This window comes from Carassius gibelio, chromosome B4 (genome assembly GCF_023724105.1).
Source record: "Carassius gibelio isolate Cgi1373 ecotype wild population from Czech Republic chromosome B4, carGib1.2-hapl.c, whole genome shotgun sequence".
NCBI classification, from domain to species: domain Eukaryota; kingdom Metazoa; phylum Chordata; class Actinopteri; order Cypriniformes; family Cyprinidae; genus Carassius; species Carassius gibelio.
The window spans coordinates 5644670-5665699 of NC_068399.1; the positions used below are offsets into that span (position 1 = coordinate 5644670).

The 21030-nt window shown below is 36.7% G+C and overlaps 1 protein-coding gene across 3 annotated transcripts; it reads right to left on the reverse strand.

Moving 5' to 3' along the window:
- Positions 1–261: 261 nt before the first annotated feature.
- Positions 262–18474, reverse strand: LOC127955980 (bifunctional apoptosis regulator). Of its 3 annotated transcripts, none has more exons than XM_052553705.1 (8): positions 18384–18474; positions 17803–18067; positions 15264–15468; positions 15004–15167; positions 12743–12887; positions 8967–9143; positions 8691–8884; positions 7613–8489 (listed from the first exon to the last, which is right to left on the reverse strand). In XM_052553705.1, the coding sequence occupies exons 2-8, from the start codon at positions 18048–18050 to the stop codon at positions 8318–8320; spliced, it is 1305 nt and encodes a 434-aa protein (XP_052409665.1). In that variant the 5' UTR covers positions 18051–18067; positions 18384–18474; the 3' UTR covers positions 7613–8317. The 3 variants fall into 3 exon arrangements, with proteins under 3 accessions (XP_052409666.1, XP_052409665.1, XP_052409663.1); XM_052553703.1 differs by having other exon boundaries at positions 7616–8489; positions 8691–8887; XM_052553706.1 differs by lacking the exons at positions 7613–8489; positions 8691–8884; positions 8967–9143 and adding an exon at positions 262–1192.
- Between the last annotated feature and the right edge of the window lie 2556 nt (positions 18475–21030).

Sequence of the window (21030 nt, forward strand, 5' to 3'; positions counted from 1 at the left end):
GGTGTGAAAAGGTTGCATTAGTAATTCAGGAAAAAAAACATAAGCAATACATGGTGCTTTATAAGGTGCTGAATAATTTTAGGTCCCAATTTTATGTATAGATAGATAGATATACAATTTTTAGCAATTTCACAGGTAGTACAGTCGGTATAATGTTACAGTTCGCTTAATTTTGCTATACTCACTTACATAAATGTATTATTGTGGACCAGTACCTACTAGGAAATATATATATATATATATAAAATTATATCTGGTGTCTGAATAATGTTTGGTTTGGCTGTGCATTAATTCTTGTTAAAACTACAAAGTAATTAAATCAAGAGCAGGCAGTAATTTTCTGTCTTACATTTTCTTGGATTAACATTACAGCAACCAGTAGCTAAATTAGGCGCGGTCACTTTAAGAGACGACGAACGCATTCAATATAATACACATCCCATTTTTTTCCTCAACTGTTTACTTTCACTTATAACTGACAGTTTTTGAGCATACTTTCCAAGAAGGGTATTTTGACATATTTTGTATGTATTTGTCGGCACGAGCAAAAAGAAACAAATTCGATGTTCTAGTGTTTTGAGACGCCTTTCTCTGCGTGAGCCTGAACACCAGAACACCGCGTACAGAGTGTACTGTTACTTTATTTTGGTAAATTCTTTTTTACTACCACGCAGGTAGGTAGAAAGTGCCAGGCTGGATAGTTGCACCGTTTCATCGCCGCTCACAGTGGAGACCGTGGCTTTACCGCCAAAACTGGTGGAGAAAGACTGCAGCTCTTACACCTTTGCATCAACTATTCCATGAACTCCCTCTGCTTGTAGTGGCAGACAGAACACCGACGTTGAATTGTGACTTCTATGCCCTTTATTGTGTCACTGAAAAGCGCCGTTGATCTTTCATCTTCCACGCTGGTTGCTCCCTCAGCCACCTCTAAGTCCGCGATCTGCTCGATACTGCTGGACGGACAAGTACAGAGGCAAAGGCACCCGTCTCGCTCTCTGGTAGAAAGGTTCTTGAAGGCGTAGGAGATGCCGGCCTCAGCAGCGTTGACGAAGCTGTCCAACAAAGTCAGCTTTACATCCCCCGTTGTGTCGCAGATCTGCACCTCTTTCAGCTCATAGTCTGAGTTGCTGATCGTAATGACTCTGCTCACGGAGGCCTGCAGCGCAACCTTCACACGGACCTCTTTCACCTAAAGAAAGCACAAACACGACATTAGTTGACTTTTCATTTAGTCCATGAACAGAACAAGAAATGGCTCTGAAACGTCAGCTCTGTGACTCGCAAAGAACGTAGAACTGTTCTTAGACAGCTTTCTGGGCGATGCGTCAAAAACGAATCCCTCCCCAGCATCTTCACTCTCTTTTCGCACTTTAGCAGGACTGGACATCCATCCTTTTCTGGACTCGACCTGACGCAGATTCAACGTCATCCCGGGAATTAGCTTGCTCGGACAGATGATAGCACCGGCAGCAGTTGGACTATTTATACCTCTGATATGCAAATTAATCAGAGACTGATGAGTGTCATCCTATTGCCTTCAGTGGGAGGGGCTTAACCGTTTCCATTATTCCAAGCTGTTTATAACAGATCACTACAAATGAACCTGTTTTCCTTCAAGCCTTCTACTGTACTATCAGGCAGAAATAAATCAAGTAATATATAAAGCAAACAGCTACAACTGCAATTACTCACGTGGTTCCCTATAAACTCATGAAAAATTTACTAAAAACTGTATTTTCAGTCCAAACAAATGAATCCTTCAGGCGGCGATCACAGCGTCTGGTTTGTTTACTTCAGAACGCATTCTGACTCGTCAAATGCATTTTGATTAACCCCTTAACTGTCACTCACATTTCTGAACATAGACTGTATAGTGCACGATCCAAACTTAAATTTTTATAATTCATGAATGAAAACATTATGTAACATGATATTGATGTACCGTTTACATGGTAATTCAGTGTCTGGTTTTAAAGGATGAATGTTGAGATTTTAAGTTTTCAGTTGATATATAATTTCTGATGACTTCTAAAAATGTGGTCGGGAAAAAGGCAACTTGATATGTTTTTTTAAACAAAGGTCAAAACTCCTGTTATAATGGAGATTTTTAAGGGTGCACTCTTGTCATAAATTAATTTTCCTACATAATTTTTAACAAAAAACATTAGTAAAATATATATTTGGGAGTCTTAGACCCTTCCAATGATATATAGTTTGTCAAGTTTCACAAATTCAAACTCTGAACAGTGCCCCGCCGGGTCCTCTACAGATGCACAAATCACTTTTACACCATATTTCACACAAATATGTGGTGCGAAAAGGAAAATTAAGTATGTGAAAACTAAAGTAAATGAGGGAAGTTGCACCATTTCTTATGCTGTGGCTCTCTCTAGTGGACTTCAGTTGTCCTATAGAGAGAATTTTTTTTAGAAGCCAATGCAAGTCTTTAATTTCATAAACATTTATAATAAACTTTTCATACAAATCATGCTCAGGCTTATCAGCTAGAAAAAAATATAGAAACAAACTACAGATCAAGTCCAATGTCTGACCACTTTGGTGTCTGTAACATTAAAGCCCTAAAAACATATATACTACAGCTGAAAATTATTGGTCTCACACGGATAATAATGTTTAAATACTATAACAGTATATTGGCAAGAAAACGTTGCCATATGGCAACAGTGTACCACAATGGAAAATAATGCTGTTCGGCAAGAGCATTAGACAGGAGGGCATTGATAGGCACATTACCCAAAGCAGCGTGTCTTTGAACTGAATCCATGTGTAACTTTGATCGTTCATGTTCCTTGAATTTTGCAGTGGCTTTACACCAGTTTCCAAAGCCACCTGACACAAATGGGTTGTCTACCCTAAAACTGTCTGCATTGATAAGTTTTTTTTCTATTGCTTTCAAACAAGCAAAAGACAAAACTCGATTGGTCTCAGTCACGTAATGCAGCCACTTCCATTTGTTAAACCAAGCTGGTGTGAATGCACGATTGAAAGTTTCTGTTCCTAAATGTCTACTAGGAAAAACAAAGTTAGATGGCTGGAAAGGCTCCTCAAATGCAGCTAGCGTGCTAAATCCACCACCAGTGCTAGCAGCATTGCATGAAGGAGTGGCAGGCTCGTGAGGGTTGTTACCGCAGGTCTTGGCGATCTCTTGAAAATCAGAATGTTTTAAAACACCTTTATAACGATCCCGTTAGTTGAGCTGTATGCGACGGCATCTTAGTTTGTGACGCAGTTCAGAGAATCAGATCTGTTGGATTTACAACGCGTGAATTCATCCACTTCTCCCGAAATACATAAAAGTAAGTGGCTGGTGAACTGGGAGAAGAATAAAGTAAACTTTAAAGTTACTTACACATGTGTATCTGATATGAATAAAACAACGTGTCTAATTATAATGGAAAGGATTATTATTGTCTCTTCCTTTGACATCAGTGTGTATTATACAAACTCTAAATGTATTGTTTTTTTAGTACTTATATGTCTGAAACCTAAAATAAACATTATGTGGTTGAAAACACTAAAAAGTTGTGATATATGACAGCTCTGAACCTATGCTCTGAACGCGCCTCTCCCTGGCTCAGCGCCAGCCAACACGTGAAAGCACAGTTGATCACGTCATGCACTGGGACCAGCCTAGACTGATCACACTGGTGTGATCGTACGTATGTGCGAAAGGGTCAATAATTATTTAGTTGTGCTCAAAACCTCCTCGTGCATAAACTTCTTAGGTTAATAACAAACAGGAGGATTTAAAAAAATGTTTTAATACGTTTATGTATTTATTTTTTTGCATCTGTCAGAGAGTGCTGTAATGTCTGCATTTTCCAACGGGGGTGCTGCAGCACCCCTACTTCCCACGGCCATGTACTGTGTGTGTATATGTGTATATATATATATATATATATATTATATACACACATTGTTGGGGAGAAATTAGTTACATGTAACGGCGTTACATAATTTAATTGTTCCACTTTATATTAGGTGGCTTTAACTACTATGTACTTACATAAAAAAATAAGTACAATGTACTTATTGTGTTCATATTGTATTGTAAAACACTTTTGCTGCTATTGAGGTGGGATGGGGTAAGGTTAGGGAGAGGGTTGGAGGTATGGGCAAGTTTAAGGGTGGGTTAAGGTGTAAAGTATGGGTCAACAGTGTAATTATAAATGTAATTACAGAAATCAAATACAGATGTAATTACATGTAGTTTTTTTTAAATATAAGTACAATGTAAAAACATGTATGTACACAATAAGTACATTGTACTAAATTATTAATTAAAATGTAAGTACATAGTAGTTAAGGCCACTTAATATAAAGTGGGTCCATTTAATTACAAAATGATTGTAACTGTAATTAGTTACAGTTACTATGAAAAAATTAGTAATTCAATTACAGTAACTTATCAAATTTTTAACGATTACAAAGGGGATTACATTTGAATATTTACACACATCCACATGCAGATTTAATTGATTTATTTCCCTAAACATGACATGGACTAGTGTCTGTGAATATTAAGCCCCAAAAATGAAATATATGCGTGTTGGAAATCAGGCGTGGACTGGACACAGGGCAACCGGGACAATTCCCGGTGGCCTGGCAGATGATTCGGCCCTCTATTTTAATATTGTATAAGTGCACGCCAAAAGTACTAAATCGATCATTTGCGAATCCGCCATTTGATAATTACATTTCTAATAAGTCATGAAGTGTTAGTCATGACTCGCGCGCCTCCGCCAAACGGTTTGTATCAGCCTCAGAGTAATCAATGCAAGAGAGAGAATAGAATGGACTGTGGAAGCACAAGCTGGAGCAGAGAAGCAGAACTTCTGTTCAGGGTTTCAGGTCAGTTATATCTGTAAAAGATTGCAGCAGCAAGTTGCTCATCAGTCATCACTCAAAATATTATATAAAGGACATCATTATTACCTGTTGTAATGTTACAGTAGTAGTTTAGCTGAAAAAAATTCAGATTTTTTTTTATATATAGGTTTAGGGGGAGCTACGACAGACACAACACAACCCTTACGAAAATTAACATTTTAATATTTAACTATAAATTCAGAGAAAATGGTTACTATTGTTTAACTGTGGTAAACAAAAATGTAAAATACATTTGTAAAATAATTTATTTAAAAATAAATACAAATCCATTTGTAAAAAAAAATAATTTTTTTTTTTACTTTTATATAGGCTAATAAAAGCATGGTAAATTTTTGTAAGGGAAAAACATGACTCGTGTACAGTATTAGGATTTTTCTATAAAGATATTGTAGAATATCGTATTGTAAAGTATAGTTTTGTTCAATCTTGAGTATTAAAGTCATGAGAGAGATGGATAACAGGGCAAAATAAAGAGACTGAAGAGAAAAATGGAAGTGAAGGTGCAGTTCAGGAGAGAACTTTTAATTATTTTGCATGTCCCCAAATTAAAGATTTAAACCTTTTTTTTTAAATGTTTTTATGTCATGTCAGGTTTGTATGAGTTTGAATTTTCCAGTCTGAATTTTTTTCCCAGTCCAGTCCACCCCATAAACACACCATAACTATATACTGAATACAACTAAAAAAGGCAGAGTACCGTAACTCAGGTTGAATGTTTCAAAAGCCAGGGTGTCTCCCGGAACTTTCCAAAGCTCCACAGTCGTCCTCAGCCCAGGAGCGCTGGCCAGTCCAAAAATCAATGGCCCCCTGAGCTCCCTGCACCGCCATGGACGCCTGAGCTCCCTGCACCACCATAGCTCCCTGTAATGCATGCTCCGTCATGGCCATGTTGATTTGTCTCCAGCCATGTTAATTTAGTTTTATAATTTGTGCTCCTTTATAAGCCTGTCTTCTACGTTCATTTGGTTTCCTGTCTCAGGTGTCCTGTCTCAGCACGTTTCCTCAATTTCAATTAAAAGTTCCTTATTGCAAAGATTCTCTGAGCCTCCTTTGTTTCCCTGCCTTACACAACGTAACGGCACTCTACATCAATGTGCTTTATATAATTTAATGGCAGTTTCTGCTTCTCTGGAATAAATAGCAGTATTATTGGAGACACACTCATCCCGTGCATGATGTTTTTTAACTGGAGTCAATCGTTTTTTTTCCCACTATAATATCAGACATTGAGTAAAAAGTTGGGAGTTGCTACCTAACAGTTAATGATGTCCTGGATCGCTAAGACCCCAGGTATGCATTTTAGGGTTATGGCTAAACAGCACAATAAATTAATATTTACATTTCCTGTTGTTATTAGGATGAATAAGACATTATATTAGACATTCTCACTACTAGTACTCTATTTTAATTCACAACATTAAACTGACACTTGAAGATATTTTTCTGCAGATTCTGAGAACTGATGTTCAGTATTCACTTTGACATGTTGTTTTATTACAGAGTAAATTATTTCCTTAGAAGAAGCTAAAATTGAAATACTTATTTACATGATGATTCAAGTGATAACTACACACTATTTGTAATTTCATACATCAGCCTCAGTATAAATGAACAATAAAAGTAAATCATAATATTACAACAATAGGTCTGTGCAAATTGCAATCAATTAGACCATAATTTAGAAACATAAAAGAGGACAGTAAAGATATAGGACGACAAATATTTTATTGAACATAAAAGTAATATAGAAATAGACAATGAAACGGTTACAAAAATTTTCCTTGACAGTAAAGTCATAATAGAGAGATGGCCACACACTAAAACATAGTTACCTCTAGTACTATTTTATAAAATCGACACGTTATAAATGTGAGAATAGTATAGCTGTCAGGAGAAACTACCAGTACAATGTACTTGTTATGATAAATATGATAAATAAAAAGGGACAACAGCATTTTTGTGAATGGGGTCTCACAAAATAGTAAATACAGAAACTCCAGCAATGATAGTAAAAATACAGAAATCATGAGTATTAATCAAATTACTCAACCACACAATAATGATTATTGAATGAGAAATGAATTCATTACTTAGGAAAACTGTGGAAACTTGTAATGTAATCACATTTCATAAGAATATTCCATAATATACTTTTTCTTTTTAACAATAATTATCTTTCAGTATAGTAAATCTGACCACAAATCATAATAATATTTATGTAAAATAAGCTATTACATTAAAATAAAATTATGCTTTAAATAAATAAATAAAGTTTACACTCTCATGTAATACTAGTTTTCTTGTTCTTCTAGTTTGAGATCGTTATTTATGTTCTACACCACAGGTTTTCAAACCCCAGACATAAAAAATGGTTCACCAGGATGATTTAAGGAAAACTGTGTACAAGTTACATTATAAAATAAAATTAAAATAACAAAATTGTTTTTGTAAAATCATAGTCTATATATAAAAGAAATAATTGTGCTAAATATATTTGACTATAACAGATAAAGAAAATGAAATAAAAAATTGTGCGACATAATATATATATATATATATATATATATGTGTGTGTATATATATATTAGTACAACGCTTGTCAAATTAAAGAATCTTTTATATTGTATTTTAATTAAAGCTTTAGTTTATTTGACTTATGTATATATAAGAAGTAATGTACTGTAATAATACTAATAATATCAACATAATCGTCAATAATAATAATAGCTTAATCTCATGCTATTTGAACTAGAATTAGATTTTTAAAATGTTCTGTAAGGGAATGCCAATGTTTTTATGTTTAACAACAAAACAAAACACACACTATTACAATTATGACATATTGACAAATATTTTTGGTCATTTAGAATGTAATACATTTCTCATTATGTAGAAATTAATATTATACTATGAGGCCAAGACCTTATTGTGAAAATTATTACATTATAAACATTTTATGACATTAATAATATAATAAATATTGCATTATGTACAGTTATTACAGCATGCTTAGTTATTTAAAACATTTCCTTATGAAGACAAGGGGGTATATTCCTCACTCCAGGTTTTAATGGTTGGATTAGGTTTTTGAAGGGATGAGATGCTATAGATGAATTAAATAAAGTAAATATAGAAACAAATATTATAAAAACAATGTTAAAAAGAGCGAAAACGCTTGCCCAGTTGTTGTGAAGCTTAATAGTGAAGTTATTATAGTTGGTTAAGTAATAATATGCAACCCTGCACGCTCGCTGGTTGAAGTGATGGTTATTAGGTGACTGACACAAAATATGGCCTTCTTATTATATTCAAGCAAGTGTATTTTGTAATGAAATAGCAATTGTACCGTAGTATGTAAAATTAGCTGACTCTTAAAAAAAAAAAATCCTAAAATGTTTGGTCTTTATTGCTGTGCAAGGTTAAAAAAAGATTTCCGAACACCGATATAAATGAATGAGCTGAAAAAGAGTCCACAGTAGAATTCAAAGTCACAAAAGAACTGAGGCATCAGAGGCCACAGCAGCACAACGAAGAACATATTGAACGTCTTCTGCAGAATCATCTTCGGGAGAGTACTGAAATACACACGCAAACACACAGTATTTGACTTGTGGATATGGAGTGTAATGTGATATTGTTTATGAATCATTAGTGTTTTAAGATCTTTCAGGTTATCTGATTCAAGTCATTTGTGATCGAATCAAACAACCCATATAACTACACTGTTTTTACAGTATGTACAGTATGTTATGTATATAAAATAAGTAGTTGTGTACCTCATCTGTCGTCTTCTCCACAGTGTCCAGACATAAATATACTCCATTACTGTCATTACCATGGCATTTCCAATGACAATCCATGATATCCAGTAATGAACGCTCAGCCATTGCCAAGCAAAGTCGATCAGTAGCAGATAGGGCATCAGACAAACCTTCAAGCGAAAGTTCACCCACTGATGTTGGCTTGGCTCCTGCTATAAACACACAGTTACTTACTATTCTAATATTTTAACCATTGTAAGTTTACAATGGGGAGAGTTCTAGGACACTAACCAGCATGTTGTCAGGTGGGATGTCCTCCATTGCTTTAGTTATACGTGCAGGACAGCAAGTGTGTATGAAGGGTAAAAAGGTTTCTTCATAATCAAACAGGTACAAGTAGAGAAAAGTGAGACGTGGAAATTCTCTCAGACCAAACTGGAGAAACAGTGATTTTCCTAAATTTGCAGCCTTGACCAGGAAAGAGAATTATACACACACAATTACAAGAGTAATTATCCATTAAAAGAATAGGCAGTACATATCCTTAATCAAAGTTTTAATAAAGCAGTTACAAAAGAATGGAGTACAAAACATATGACAAATCAATGAAAAAACTTTTGTGATAGTAATGGGAAGTTTGATTCTTCTCCGCGAACCGGTTCTTTTGGACGGTTCGATTCAATAAACCGGTTGAAAAAAAACGGTTCAGCGTTTCTTTTACGCTCGAAGTAATGACGCCATTGGCAATGACGTAATGGTGTCACGTCTATCAAACATATAAAGTCAGTAATCAACTTTAGTCAGTTAAATACTCATAATCATGAAAAGTTTACAATTAAGTTTTGCAACCACGCACCCAAATACAGTAACAGCAATAATGTGCATACGAGGATTTAACCCTTGTGGGTTGTTGGGGACGTTTTCGTCCACTAGGGGGTAAAGTTGAGTCTTATTTTGGCCACAATTTTTTCTGTGTTTGATCTTATTTTGGGAAAAATATTTTTGAAATTTTTCAAAAACATCCACTAAATTAAACTGCTGTAAAAATGTATCGGATAAATATTTTTTTCACATTTTTTGCATAAATCTATTAATCAACCTCAGTCCTGATCAAAACTAGCAAATTTTGAAAAAAATTCCAAGATTTTAACTTTTTAATTACCAAGTTCATAAATGATGTCACTGATTTGGGGAAAAAAACACAAAATTACATATTTTCGATATAAAAAGTGATTGTGATAAAAGGTAAAAAAAAAAAAAATCCAGTTCACAGTCTTGGGCATGTCCAAGATTAGTAACAAGATTGGCTTTGATGTATTGTTAGCTTTTGTGCAGCATTAGATTTACATTTTTTCTCCCTAATTTGTTGTTGGTGGCTGTTTTTGCCCCATTGACTTCCATTATAACAACATTTTTTGATTGCAAAGTTTAATTGAGTGGATGTTTTCATCCCAAACAACTCGAAAGGGTAGTGAATTTGAACAATCCACAAGGGTTAAGTCTTGAAGATATAAAGTAAATAAATTAAGTGTCATCAGCACAGAAACCCTGATCCACTTACTATACATAGTGCATTGCGATGTATTTTTTATTAAATGAACTTACATTTCGCCAGATTGCCCTTCATTCAAGATCTCGGTTTACCCGCCCTCATAACATTAGCACAGAATCAGTTCAGAATCAATCATCAAAAGAATCAGTTTGGTTCAGACACGCTGTGAGTCAGTCGGCTTCACGCTGAATCATGCATGCGCAGTATCATCAGGTACTGTTTGTGTTGGAGGCCTTTTAAAAATTTTGATTGGGTGACCAAATTTAAAATGTTACTCTTAAAATCTTTTTGGCGTTTAAGACAGACGTGTCCAATCCTGTCTCTGGAGTTGCAACGTCCTGCTGATTTTATTTCCAACTAGCTGGAGGTTTCTAGTGAAATTAGTTTGGACACAGCTTGTCAGGTGGATTTCAAAAATGTTTACCCAACAAATCCTCGACTCCTGTTCAAAATTACAAATTAATATAATGACAGGTACAAAAAAAAAATAACAAAAACACAACAAGCTCTCAAAGCTGTTGTCATTCCATCTTGACGGACAATAGCTATGAGAAGAATTGTCGTAAATAAACCATGGAAATTTGATCAATTGAATTTGACTTCAATTTTCCCACTGCAGCTGCAGTGAGCTCTTTCTCATTTTCTCTTGTACTTTTAATTTAATACTATACTCATAAAGTCCGACCAATAATAATAACAACAATAACCACGTGCTCCCCTGTTCATGCGCTACACTTATTTCCACCCCGTGAAGAGCTGGTTGAGCCACCTGTTCGAATGCAGGGAGAGTTCGCCATTTTTATTTACAAGGTGCACCTGTTCATGATGCAGTGTGGGCTCCCTGTTTGGAGGCAGCGACATGGCTAATTTGACCAAAATCTTCTCTGCCACTCCGAAATGCTGGTTGAGCTCTCCCAACTGTTTACAGGTGGGGCCTACCCATCCAAGATTCCCCATTCCCACTGGATGCTGCGCTGGTCTTCCAACTCAATCAAGCAGACCGAATTCAGGTAGGGCTCTCCCGTCCGATGCAGTGAGCTGCTACTCCCACTGGAAGCAGTGAGAGTCCTCCATCTAATTTGGCATCGTGCTCCTTATTCACCAGCAGGGCTCACCCATTCAATGCTGCAAGCCGCAAGTTCCTGTCGAATGCTGCATGGGCTGTCCTGGTCACCCTGGCTTCTCCTGGCAAATTCCAACCAATTTTTCTTCGTTGAATGCAATTTTGTGGGGTTAAAGACAAATTGGTTCCCTGGCTGCTGCATGCTCATTTGCTTCTTCTGGGATTTCTCTGGGTTTGGGCTATATTCCGAGCTCGGAGCCCACCCTCATGACAGCACGCCAAATATGCTTAGTTTTGCACTTCTGATTATATGTAAGTGCGAACTTGTGAATTGAATTATATTATGGACACAAGCCTTTTAGTGCACTGCAACTCTTAAGAGAAAATTGTGAGGAGGACATTTCTAACAGTAAAATGTCTAGGTTACAAATGTAACCCTGGTTCCTATGTCAGAATGTTTACAGTATGTGAAACCTTGGCCTGCATCTGAAGCACGTGTGAAATGAATCTAATCTCAGTGTCAAAAAAACGTCCAGTGTAACTTCAATGCCCCATACCCCAGTTAATCTATTCCACAATCAAAAAAATTATTTTAAAGCAAAGGACAAATTATATGGATGGAGAAAGGATTACAAGATTTGGCTACAGGCATGGGTCACAATCTCATTGTAAGCTGGGGAGAAAGAAGGGCGAAGCCTTAAACTTTCTTGCCTTGAGGCTAACAACATCTAACTTCTCAGTGCTGGATATAACACAACATCAGGGCCTAACACCAGCAGGTGAGAACTGAGAAAGGGAACATCCCACCTCAAGTTCCTCTGACAATTCAAGCCACCAGATCCAAACCACAAAGACAGACAGGTTTGGGGATTTTTCCTGGCAGACACTCACAATCAACACAGCCAGCTCCCTTGAGAGCTGTTTGTACACACTTCTTTTTTATACAGACCACACACAGGTCAAGTGTGGATGTGGGCAGTGGAGTATCCTTCACAAATTCCAGAGTATTGAATATGAGACATGCAGAAGAATTCCTGACACATAAGCATTCTGACATAATGTTGAAATTCCCTCAAAGGGGAAATAAAAACCTCCACACAATGGGTCAACAGAGGTAGGAGAATTTGCTCCAGGCTCAAGAAAATCAGTACAACAGGGGTTCTTGGCTATAGGATTATTTGCACAAGGAGATAAAGTCCTCACATTACTCTTCCTATGAGCTCCAAATTACTTGCCAAGTGGCAAGGTCACACATCGTTGATGATTGAGGTTACTTAATTGAGGTTAAGCAAACAAACAGGTATTAGAAATAGCACAACTGTTGACTATTTATTTGCAATAGACCAATGCAGACTTTTAGTGACTTTTGAGAATTCTCATTGAAAATCTTGATATGACTGAGCTCTTTATTGAATGCAAAACTGATAATAACCAGAAAAACAAAAGACACACCTTGTACTCCCAGAGGTTTTGTGGTTGTTTGACTTTGAGCTCTTTGATTTTCTGGATTTCCTCCAGTATGACCTGTCTGTGTGATGGATTATTAACATTGAATGGAGCAGCGGACAGGTCTTCGTCTCTGAGATGAGCTAACAAACTGGGAATTAACAAAAAACATACATATCATTGGTGATAAGTTACCTTTAACTGTTTTAAGAAGTGTATAAATGGAGCATAATATAGTTTCAAATGATTTTATTCCTTATTTGCTTTCTAGTGGTTTGTTTTCATTAGTTTTGAATCTATGATTGAAGTCTCAAATTTCAAAATGTGTTGGACTGACTTTGATTTTGGCAAGCATTTGTTTCAAAAACCATTAAAAGATATATTTCTGTACTGTAGTTGCAACACTGCAGTATTGACTTGATCTCATATTCACAATGGGAGAGTCAAATTACTAACCACCTAATGTCAGGTGTACACTGTGCGATTTATAATAATCCTTTTCGTTTGTAGTTTGTCAGACTGTACAAGTACAAACACAATCCTTATGTCACCTGATGGGAGGTGGTGGTGGTGGAGTAGATATCAGAGGCAATCGGTAGGTTGGTTACTGTTGGTTATCACCAACTGTAGTCATTTAATATGATATGCGATATGCAGGTGGTATGCAAAAATGTCTGATCAGTCTTTTTCTTTAACTGGATCTGATGCAGTTCTCAAGGTGGCACACAATGATAAAATGTATGACAGAGTGTTGAGGCATTTCTTTTGGCCATGTGTTAAAAGGGATGTGTCCGCTTATATTAAAACCACACGTCAACTCGCAGGTAAACCAAACTTGGGGTTTGTGTTGGCACATAAAGTATGTAGTCTTTTGGGAAGATTGCAGGTTTCTGAGCAAAAGTGAGTTTGTGAAGCCGACCGTGACCTATCTGTGCAGTATAGTTGGGCAAGGGCAGGTTAATGTGAAAATCCAAGCGAAATTGGAGCAATTTCCAGTTCCAACAACTAAAAAAAGAGTTAATGCGATTTTTAGGCCTCAAGGGGTATTAGAAGGCATTTTGTATACATTTTTCTATTGTTATGGTGCCTCTCACTGATCTGTTGAGGGATAAAGTCAAATTTGTTTGGTCTTCTCTTCGTCAAAGTCCCTTTTAGCATGTTAAAACACTTCCTTGAACAGACCCTGTTTTGGGGGCACCTCGCTCAGATCATTCATATTGTATGTGGATATGAGCCAGGTTGGTGCTGGGGCAGTCCTCATGCAGGAGGAGGACTTTGGAATTGAGAAGCCAGTTAGTTTGTTTTCAAAAAGGTTCAATTCTTGTCAGCTGAATTAATCAGTGATCGAAATTGGCTTTGATTACGGCTTTAAAACATGTCAGTGACAGTGCTCCCAGTCTCTCCCAAAACCACATTTTATTTATTTGATTGTGATGTGAAGGAGCGTTGCTGTAAGCTGTGCAGGGTACAGGACTAATGACAGTAGTGTGGCCTATTTGTACTACCCGCTCAGTGCTACCTCCGGTAGTCCGTCTGTTTATCAATCATATACATCTTCAGATCAGGTTTTTTTTTAACTTATAAAAGGTGCAGAACACCACACAGCAACTTTTTTGGCTCTGCACCAAGCAAAAATCTATAGAAATCTTCACAAAATGTAAAGATCAAGTGCATAATAAGGTCTCTACAGGGCATTCCCACCAATGCCGCTCAAGTCAATATATAAGATGTAAATATTAAATGAGTCGCCTGGTGTGTGTCTGTGAAGGTTTAGCTCAAAACGCACCACAAATCATTTATTATTCCATGCTGTAATCACTCGTTTTTGGTAGAAAAATGACATGCCCTTTTCATGTGAGTCTTTTTAAATGCAAATGAGCTGCTGGCTAGTAAAAACTCAAGACTACAAGCTGGCATTTGAGAAAGTACTTACCTGTACTTACTGATATAAAGAATAATTCCCTGTGGAGTGGACTTTGTGTTTTGTAATCTTTTTTTTTAATGTACAAACAGCAACATTACACACTAAATCGGTATAACATTATAATAGCATCAATTTAATTCAGTTTTTGTTCATTTTAATTTGAGAACCATTGTTGTCATAATGAATAAAAGACAGTACACCCTGTAATACTGTTTTTCCCCCTCACTAGACATGTTGACATTTTATTTTAAATAACTAATAAAGCCATTAATGACACTAAAATGAAAATCAATGTAATAATGTTTGAATTCTGTTTCTGTGTGTGTGTGTGGATGGTGCACACCTGCCATTAATTTGTGCTCTCTGGAACATTTCTCTGTACTGATTGGTCCAGGGACCCAGATGCTCCACCCACAGAATGACATCATGGGGTTTCCACCTGTTGATTGGCTTTTGGACCAAGATGTCGGAATCAGCACTCATCCAGTGATATCGCAACAATACAACCTAGAAACATTCACAAGGTGTTATGTCCTGTGCACAACTGAACCCCATCAAGAACTCTTCAGTCTTTGAGTATGAATATGAGAAAGCGTTTCTCACCCCCATGAAGATCAATGCCATAATGACTCCAGAACAAAAGCTGGTTTGTATAGCTTCCTGTAGGCCTTCAGATACAGGGATTTGTTGTTTCAGTACTTGTCCATACTGTTGGAATATCTGGATAAAATAATGGAAACGCTTGTCACTCTGGAGAGCCCTCCTCCGTCTGCTTATCTTAGCCGGAAACGTCTTCTCCACTGCATCCCTAGATCATACACATGCCAATATTAAATAATGCTTTGAATTAGCAAGATGGATGGATGATCTGTTAAACTTCACAGAACACATTACTAAACCTCCCCATTCATGCAGAATTGTCTTATACAACATTAGAAAGACCAGGCCCTTACTGTCAGCAAATGTTACACAGCCTATTGTCCAAGCTCTTGTTTTATCCAGACTTGACTATTATAATGATCTTTTGTCAAGCTTTCCAGCATGTACTATCAAACCTTTGCACCTGATCCAGAATGCAGCAGTAACAGCAGTCTCATCAATCTAAAGAGAGCGCAAGTCACACCTCTCCTGATCCCATTGCATTGGTTGCCATTAGTCGCAAATTCAAGAAACTGATGTTTGCCTACAGAACAACCACTGGTTCTGCATCCCATACCTGAACTCACCACTTCAGACTTCCAGAAGCTTGCATTGTGCAGTGAAAGTCACACTGTGGTGCAATCCCAAAGAAGCATTAAAGGGGTCATATGATGCGATTTCAAGTTTTCTTTTCTCTTTGGAGTTTTACAAGCTGTTCTCAAACCCAAAGAGATATTCTTTATAAAAGTTAAACTCATCCACGCCCTCCTAAAACGGCTCATTCTTTCACACCCCCACGTCTACGTCATGATGTGAAAAGATTTGCATAAAGCCGCCCAAATGTTAACGCAATGAAAAAAGCCTTGGTTTATTGTTTTTGTCTTGTGGCACTGTTGTCCTGACCTGGACATGCATCACAGTATAACAACGTTCGTAACATTTCCGTCACACGTTTGAGGTATTCGGCCAATCACAAAGCACTGGATAGCTGGCCAATCAGAGTGCACCTCGCTTTTTTTTTTTTTTTGCTTTGTAAAAATCAACGCATTTCAGAAGGCCAGGCATAGAGGAGCAACAGTAATGTACATTATGTGGAAAATAATGTTTTGTTTTTTTTTTAACCTTAAATTGCATTAACATTTCTTAACACCAAGTAAACAAATTAAATTGCACAGACGTTTACCTGGACTGTTCACTGCCGGTGGAATGACCTGCCAAACTCAATCCAAGCAGCTGAGTACGTAGCAATTGTCAAGAAACAGCTAAAGATGCATCTTCTTGGACAACACTTGACCCATGACATTAATATTAGCACTTTCTATTCCATTGCTACATATACTGTGTTAGATTGGCTAGGAATTGTCACAGCACCTACTTGTCATTTTTCAAAAGTGCAGAGAGCAATGATATGCATTTGCCGCCTTCTCCTGCATAACCACTGCATTTTAATTATTATCTAAATATAGATGCATACATATATATGTATTCTGTCCCATTCTATATATAGAAAATTAGCAGTTTTTGACTTGAATTAGATTTAAAGCAAAAACAGAATGGTCTGACTTGAGATGTGTGAAGTTATGCTACATGAGACTAAAAATTTAGTTGGGCTAAATAATAATGCAAATTCACTAATAAATACTTTACTTGGAGGTAAGAGGAAAAGAAAATGCAATTGAAACTTCTGAAGACAGTCAGTTGCCCAGTTTCAGAAACATTCATGTAAACCCCCAATCACTGGCCACCGTAAACAGCTGCTTTCAGGCTCTAACATATTACCTTTGGTCTGTCCACATTTTTTAAATAGTCATTGGCTACTTCAGAGTGCAGAAATGTTAGTTGTAATGTGACCAAAAATATTTCACACCCATCAAATCTGAATTTAAGACAGTTTAACCCTCAATCATTCTTCATATAGCAGCCCTTAATTGGTCCTTCATGGAACATTTTAGGCACAAAGGTCTCAGGTGTGAATTTAAGATTAAATAAAAAGGATAAATTTATGCAATTTTGAAAAGGTTTTTATTTATTTTTATGTAAAACCAACTGGTCTTTGCTTTATTTCGGTTGCTCTCTGGACTGCATTGCGTTCATTTTCCAGAATGTAATTTGTGTTGAAATATTACGATGTCTGTAAAAGGCCAGAGATGCTGAAGACCAAAGCAAAGAAGAAAATAACGCAGCAGGCAGAGTAAGCTTAATCCTCACCATGCACATAATATTGGAAGAAAATCCAGATTATTGAATTGAGGTGGGGTTTACAGGAATGTATCTCTGAGGGGAACATCTTTGGATTGTGATTGAAAATTACAGGCAACCACTGCATTTTATTGACTGCAGATAGTTCTGCCAGTAATAGACCATATAAACATCTTGTTTATGTACTCGTATGTTAATACCTTCTTGTTTGTTGATTAAAAAAATAATAATAATTGGCAATCGGTATCAAAACTGGCAAAAAATCAGCTGTGTGTGTGTGTATAGACTGCAATGGTTCTCTCACCGAAGGAGGATGTTGATTCTGGGAAAACCCTGCCATCTCTCTCTGCATTCTGGACACTCGTTCCGCTGAGAGGAATGTAACCATTCTGCCAGACAATGACGGCAGAAACTATGGCCACAGCTAAGTGTGGTAGGATCTACGAGGACATCATAGCAACAGTGACACGTAAACTCAGGTGCTGCCAGGTCTTCCATGTCCTCATCTAACTCACTGAGGTCTGACTCTATTGTGATGCATTCATCTGTCATCTTGCCCTCGTACACAACTGAGTAAAAAAAGAACAGAAAACTGAAAGGGTTTTAATAGCATGTGCAGGTTAAAGCAATGATAGATCATCAAACTATAGTTACATTTCTAACTTCACTAATTAGTTCAGTCGTTCCCATCCTATCAAACTGATTTGTTTAGCAGATATATATAACAAACACACATATTTTTGTACTTCCACTAATTTTGATCTCCTCCAACAACAGTACCACATGAAACACACATTTGTCCACTGCCTCACCAATGTGTATAAATGTAGGTATGTAATAATATATGTGTATATGTTTATATATAATTATAAATGTAAATCTTACTGTCAAAATGTTGGCTGATTTTCAGATCTTCAGGTCTCGTCAAGTGACTGAGAATAAACAGAAAACGAAAGTATTCTATTTGTGCACATGACTAAACTGAAACACAGAGGCACCTGACAGTAATACTTTCAGTTTTAGATTTGAGTTGTCAGGTACTTGAATGCCATTACAATACCTGTATATTCAAACTATTTAGGCTTTTCTGACACTAAACTAAAAGTGTTTTACATAGTGAACAAGAGACTCTTAATAAATAGAGAGTTCTGGCTTATTATTATTATTACCTTTATTTAACCAGAATAAAACTCATTGAGATTAAAAATCTCTTTTCCAAGAGCGTCCTGGCCAAGACAGGCAGCAGCACAATTAACAAGGTTACAGACATAAAAACATATAACATCAACATATAACAATTTGTACAATTAATAAATAATTATAAAATCATAAGAAATCAGAATTTCTCATATTATCGAATGGCTTGAAACTCCCGATGGCACAGTCCAATAGGTATAACTCAATCTATCCCAATGACATCATCACATGGCACAGCTGATTGGTTATCTCCTGTATCGGTAGCCAATGAGCTTGTCATTTAAAAATAAGAGATTAGTGCTTGCTGTAGCAGTTGCAGCTTTCTTCAGAAACCCTCCCCCTTCCCCAGCTCCACCTGTATAGATCTGCTAAGAAGTGATTCATGTATGCTACAGTATCTCACAGAAGTGAGTACAGCCCTCACATTTCAGCAACCATATTAAGATATCTCCTCAAGGGAAAATGGTATATAAATTAAACTCAGATATATTTTAGAGTAGACAATGTGCTGCTTGTATAGCAATATAGATTTACAGTCCTCTGAAAATAACTTGACAAGGAGCCATTATTTTCAAAATAGCTGGCAACAAAAGTGAGTACACCCTGAGAGACAACAAAGCTGCATATCTAGTTAATCATGTTTTTGTCTGCTTGACAGGACCATACAAATTTGTGTATCTTGTATTAGAGCAGATAAGAATTGATTCTTTGAGTACCATACTTGGCCACGTCAGGTTACTTTACAATACTGAATATCACTTTTGTGATAATGCAGTAAGTCGGTTACATTTCCGCCAACTGTCCCTGGACTCAGTTGGCCTCAGCCATGATAAGGCCATGATTGACAACATGGTCCACAATAGTGGCCCTCATTTTATTTCATATATTTACCTATGTCCCTTGTTTTACCTCTGTATTCTTCCACTTTCATTCTTACTCCTCTTCTTCGTCTCAGCTGTTGAACCTGTTTTTTACCTGGTTGTTCATCCATTGTCAGAATTTGTAACACTGTGTTGTGCTCTGTCTATAAAGGTATATGCTTGCCGATTGAAGGTTCATTAGATGCACCTTTGAGCTATTTTAGTTAACATGTTGATCATTAATGAAGGGAATGTAAAGTGTTAAATCAACCAGTGAAGTCGAGATTCACCACCTCAATTCAGAGTATATTTACAAAAAGTCAAATAGAAATGTGTGGAAAATATGCTTGACCATTTAGGGCAACTAAATAAACCATTCTGCTTTCAATGACTTACGCAAGGAACTAATGCTTAAATGTTTTGAGTGGTAAGACTGATATTTTGATCAGCATGATATAAGCAACTGATAACGTAGGAAACAGCAGATAAATATACACAATCATATGTATATTGCATGACTGGACCAAAGCATTTGCAATCTGTTCGAAACAATTAGAAAAACTTATGATGGGACTAGTGACTAGATGATGTGGAGGTTGAACAAGTAGTTTTGAGAATTTTCACTTGTGATCTGAGAAATGCACTAAAGCGAAAGTAAACTGCCCTTTAACATTCACTCACTGGTGTCTTGAATCAGTAGTCCTAACATTTCAATATGTTTAATGAATGTGAGTGAGATTTGCTTATATTTAGATTTTAAATAGTAATTTTGGCAGCTCCTGAAATGGGTCATAGCATTATTATTAGTGAAGTACTGAGCAGTTGAAGTAAATAGAAAACTCAGTTAATTCAGTAGTGTAGGTAATGTAGCAGTGGTAAAGCAAAAGCAAAAATATTGTATGAAATTATTGAATATTGTATAAAAAATATGGAATTAAATATTACAGATTAAAATAGAATAAAAGGTGCTGGTGAATGTGTCTTTCAGATGTTTTTTGAAAATGGCCAAAGACTGAGCCAGTGTAACCTGATGAGGTGAGGAGTAACATGCACTTTTTAAGCTCATTAAAGACCACTCTTGCTGATGTATTCTGGATCAGTTGCAGAGGCTTGATAGTACATGCAGGAATTCCCGCCAGGAGAGTCCAGTCTGAAGAGAACTAGAGCTTGGACAAGGAGTTGTGTGGCTTGCTCTGACAGGAAGGGTCTAATCTCCCTAATGATGTATATGGCAAATCTGCAGGAACGGGCTGTTGTAGAAATAGGTCTATGAAACTGATCATTGACCACAACTCCAAGGAACTTAGCATTTCTGGAAGGAGTTATGGTTGACGAACCCAGCTGTATAGAGTTGTGATGAAGTGCTGGGTTGGCTGAAACCATGAACAGCTCTGTCTTAGCAAGGTTGTGTTAAAGGTGATGGTCCTTCATCTCACTAAAAATGTCTCTCAGACAAGCTGCAATGCGAACCGCTA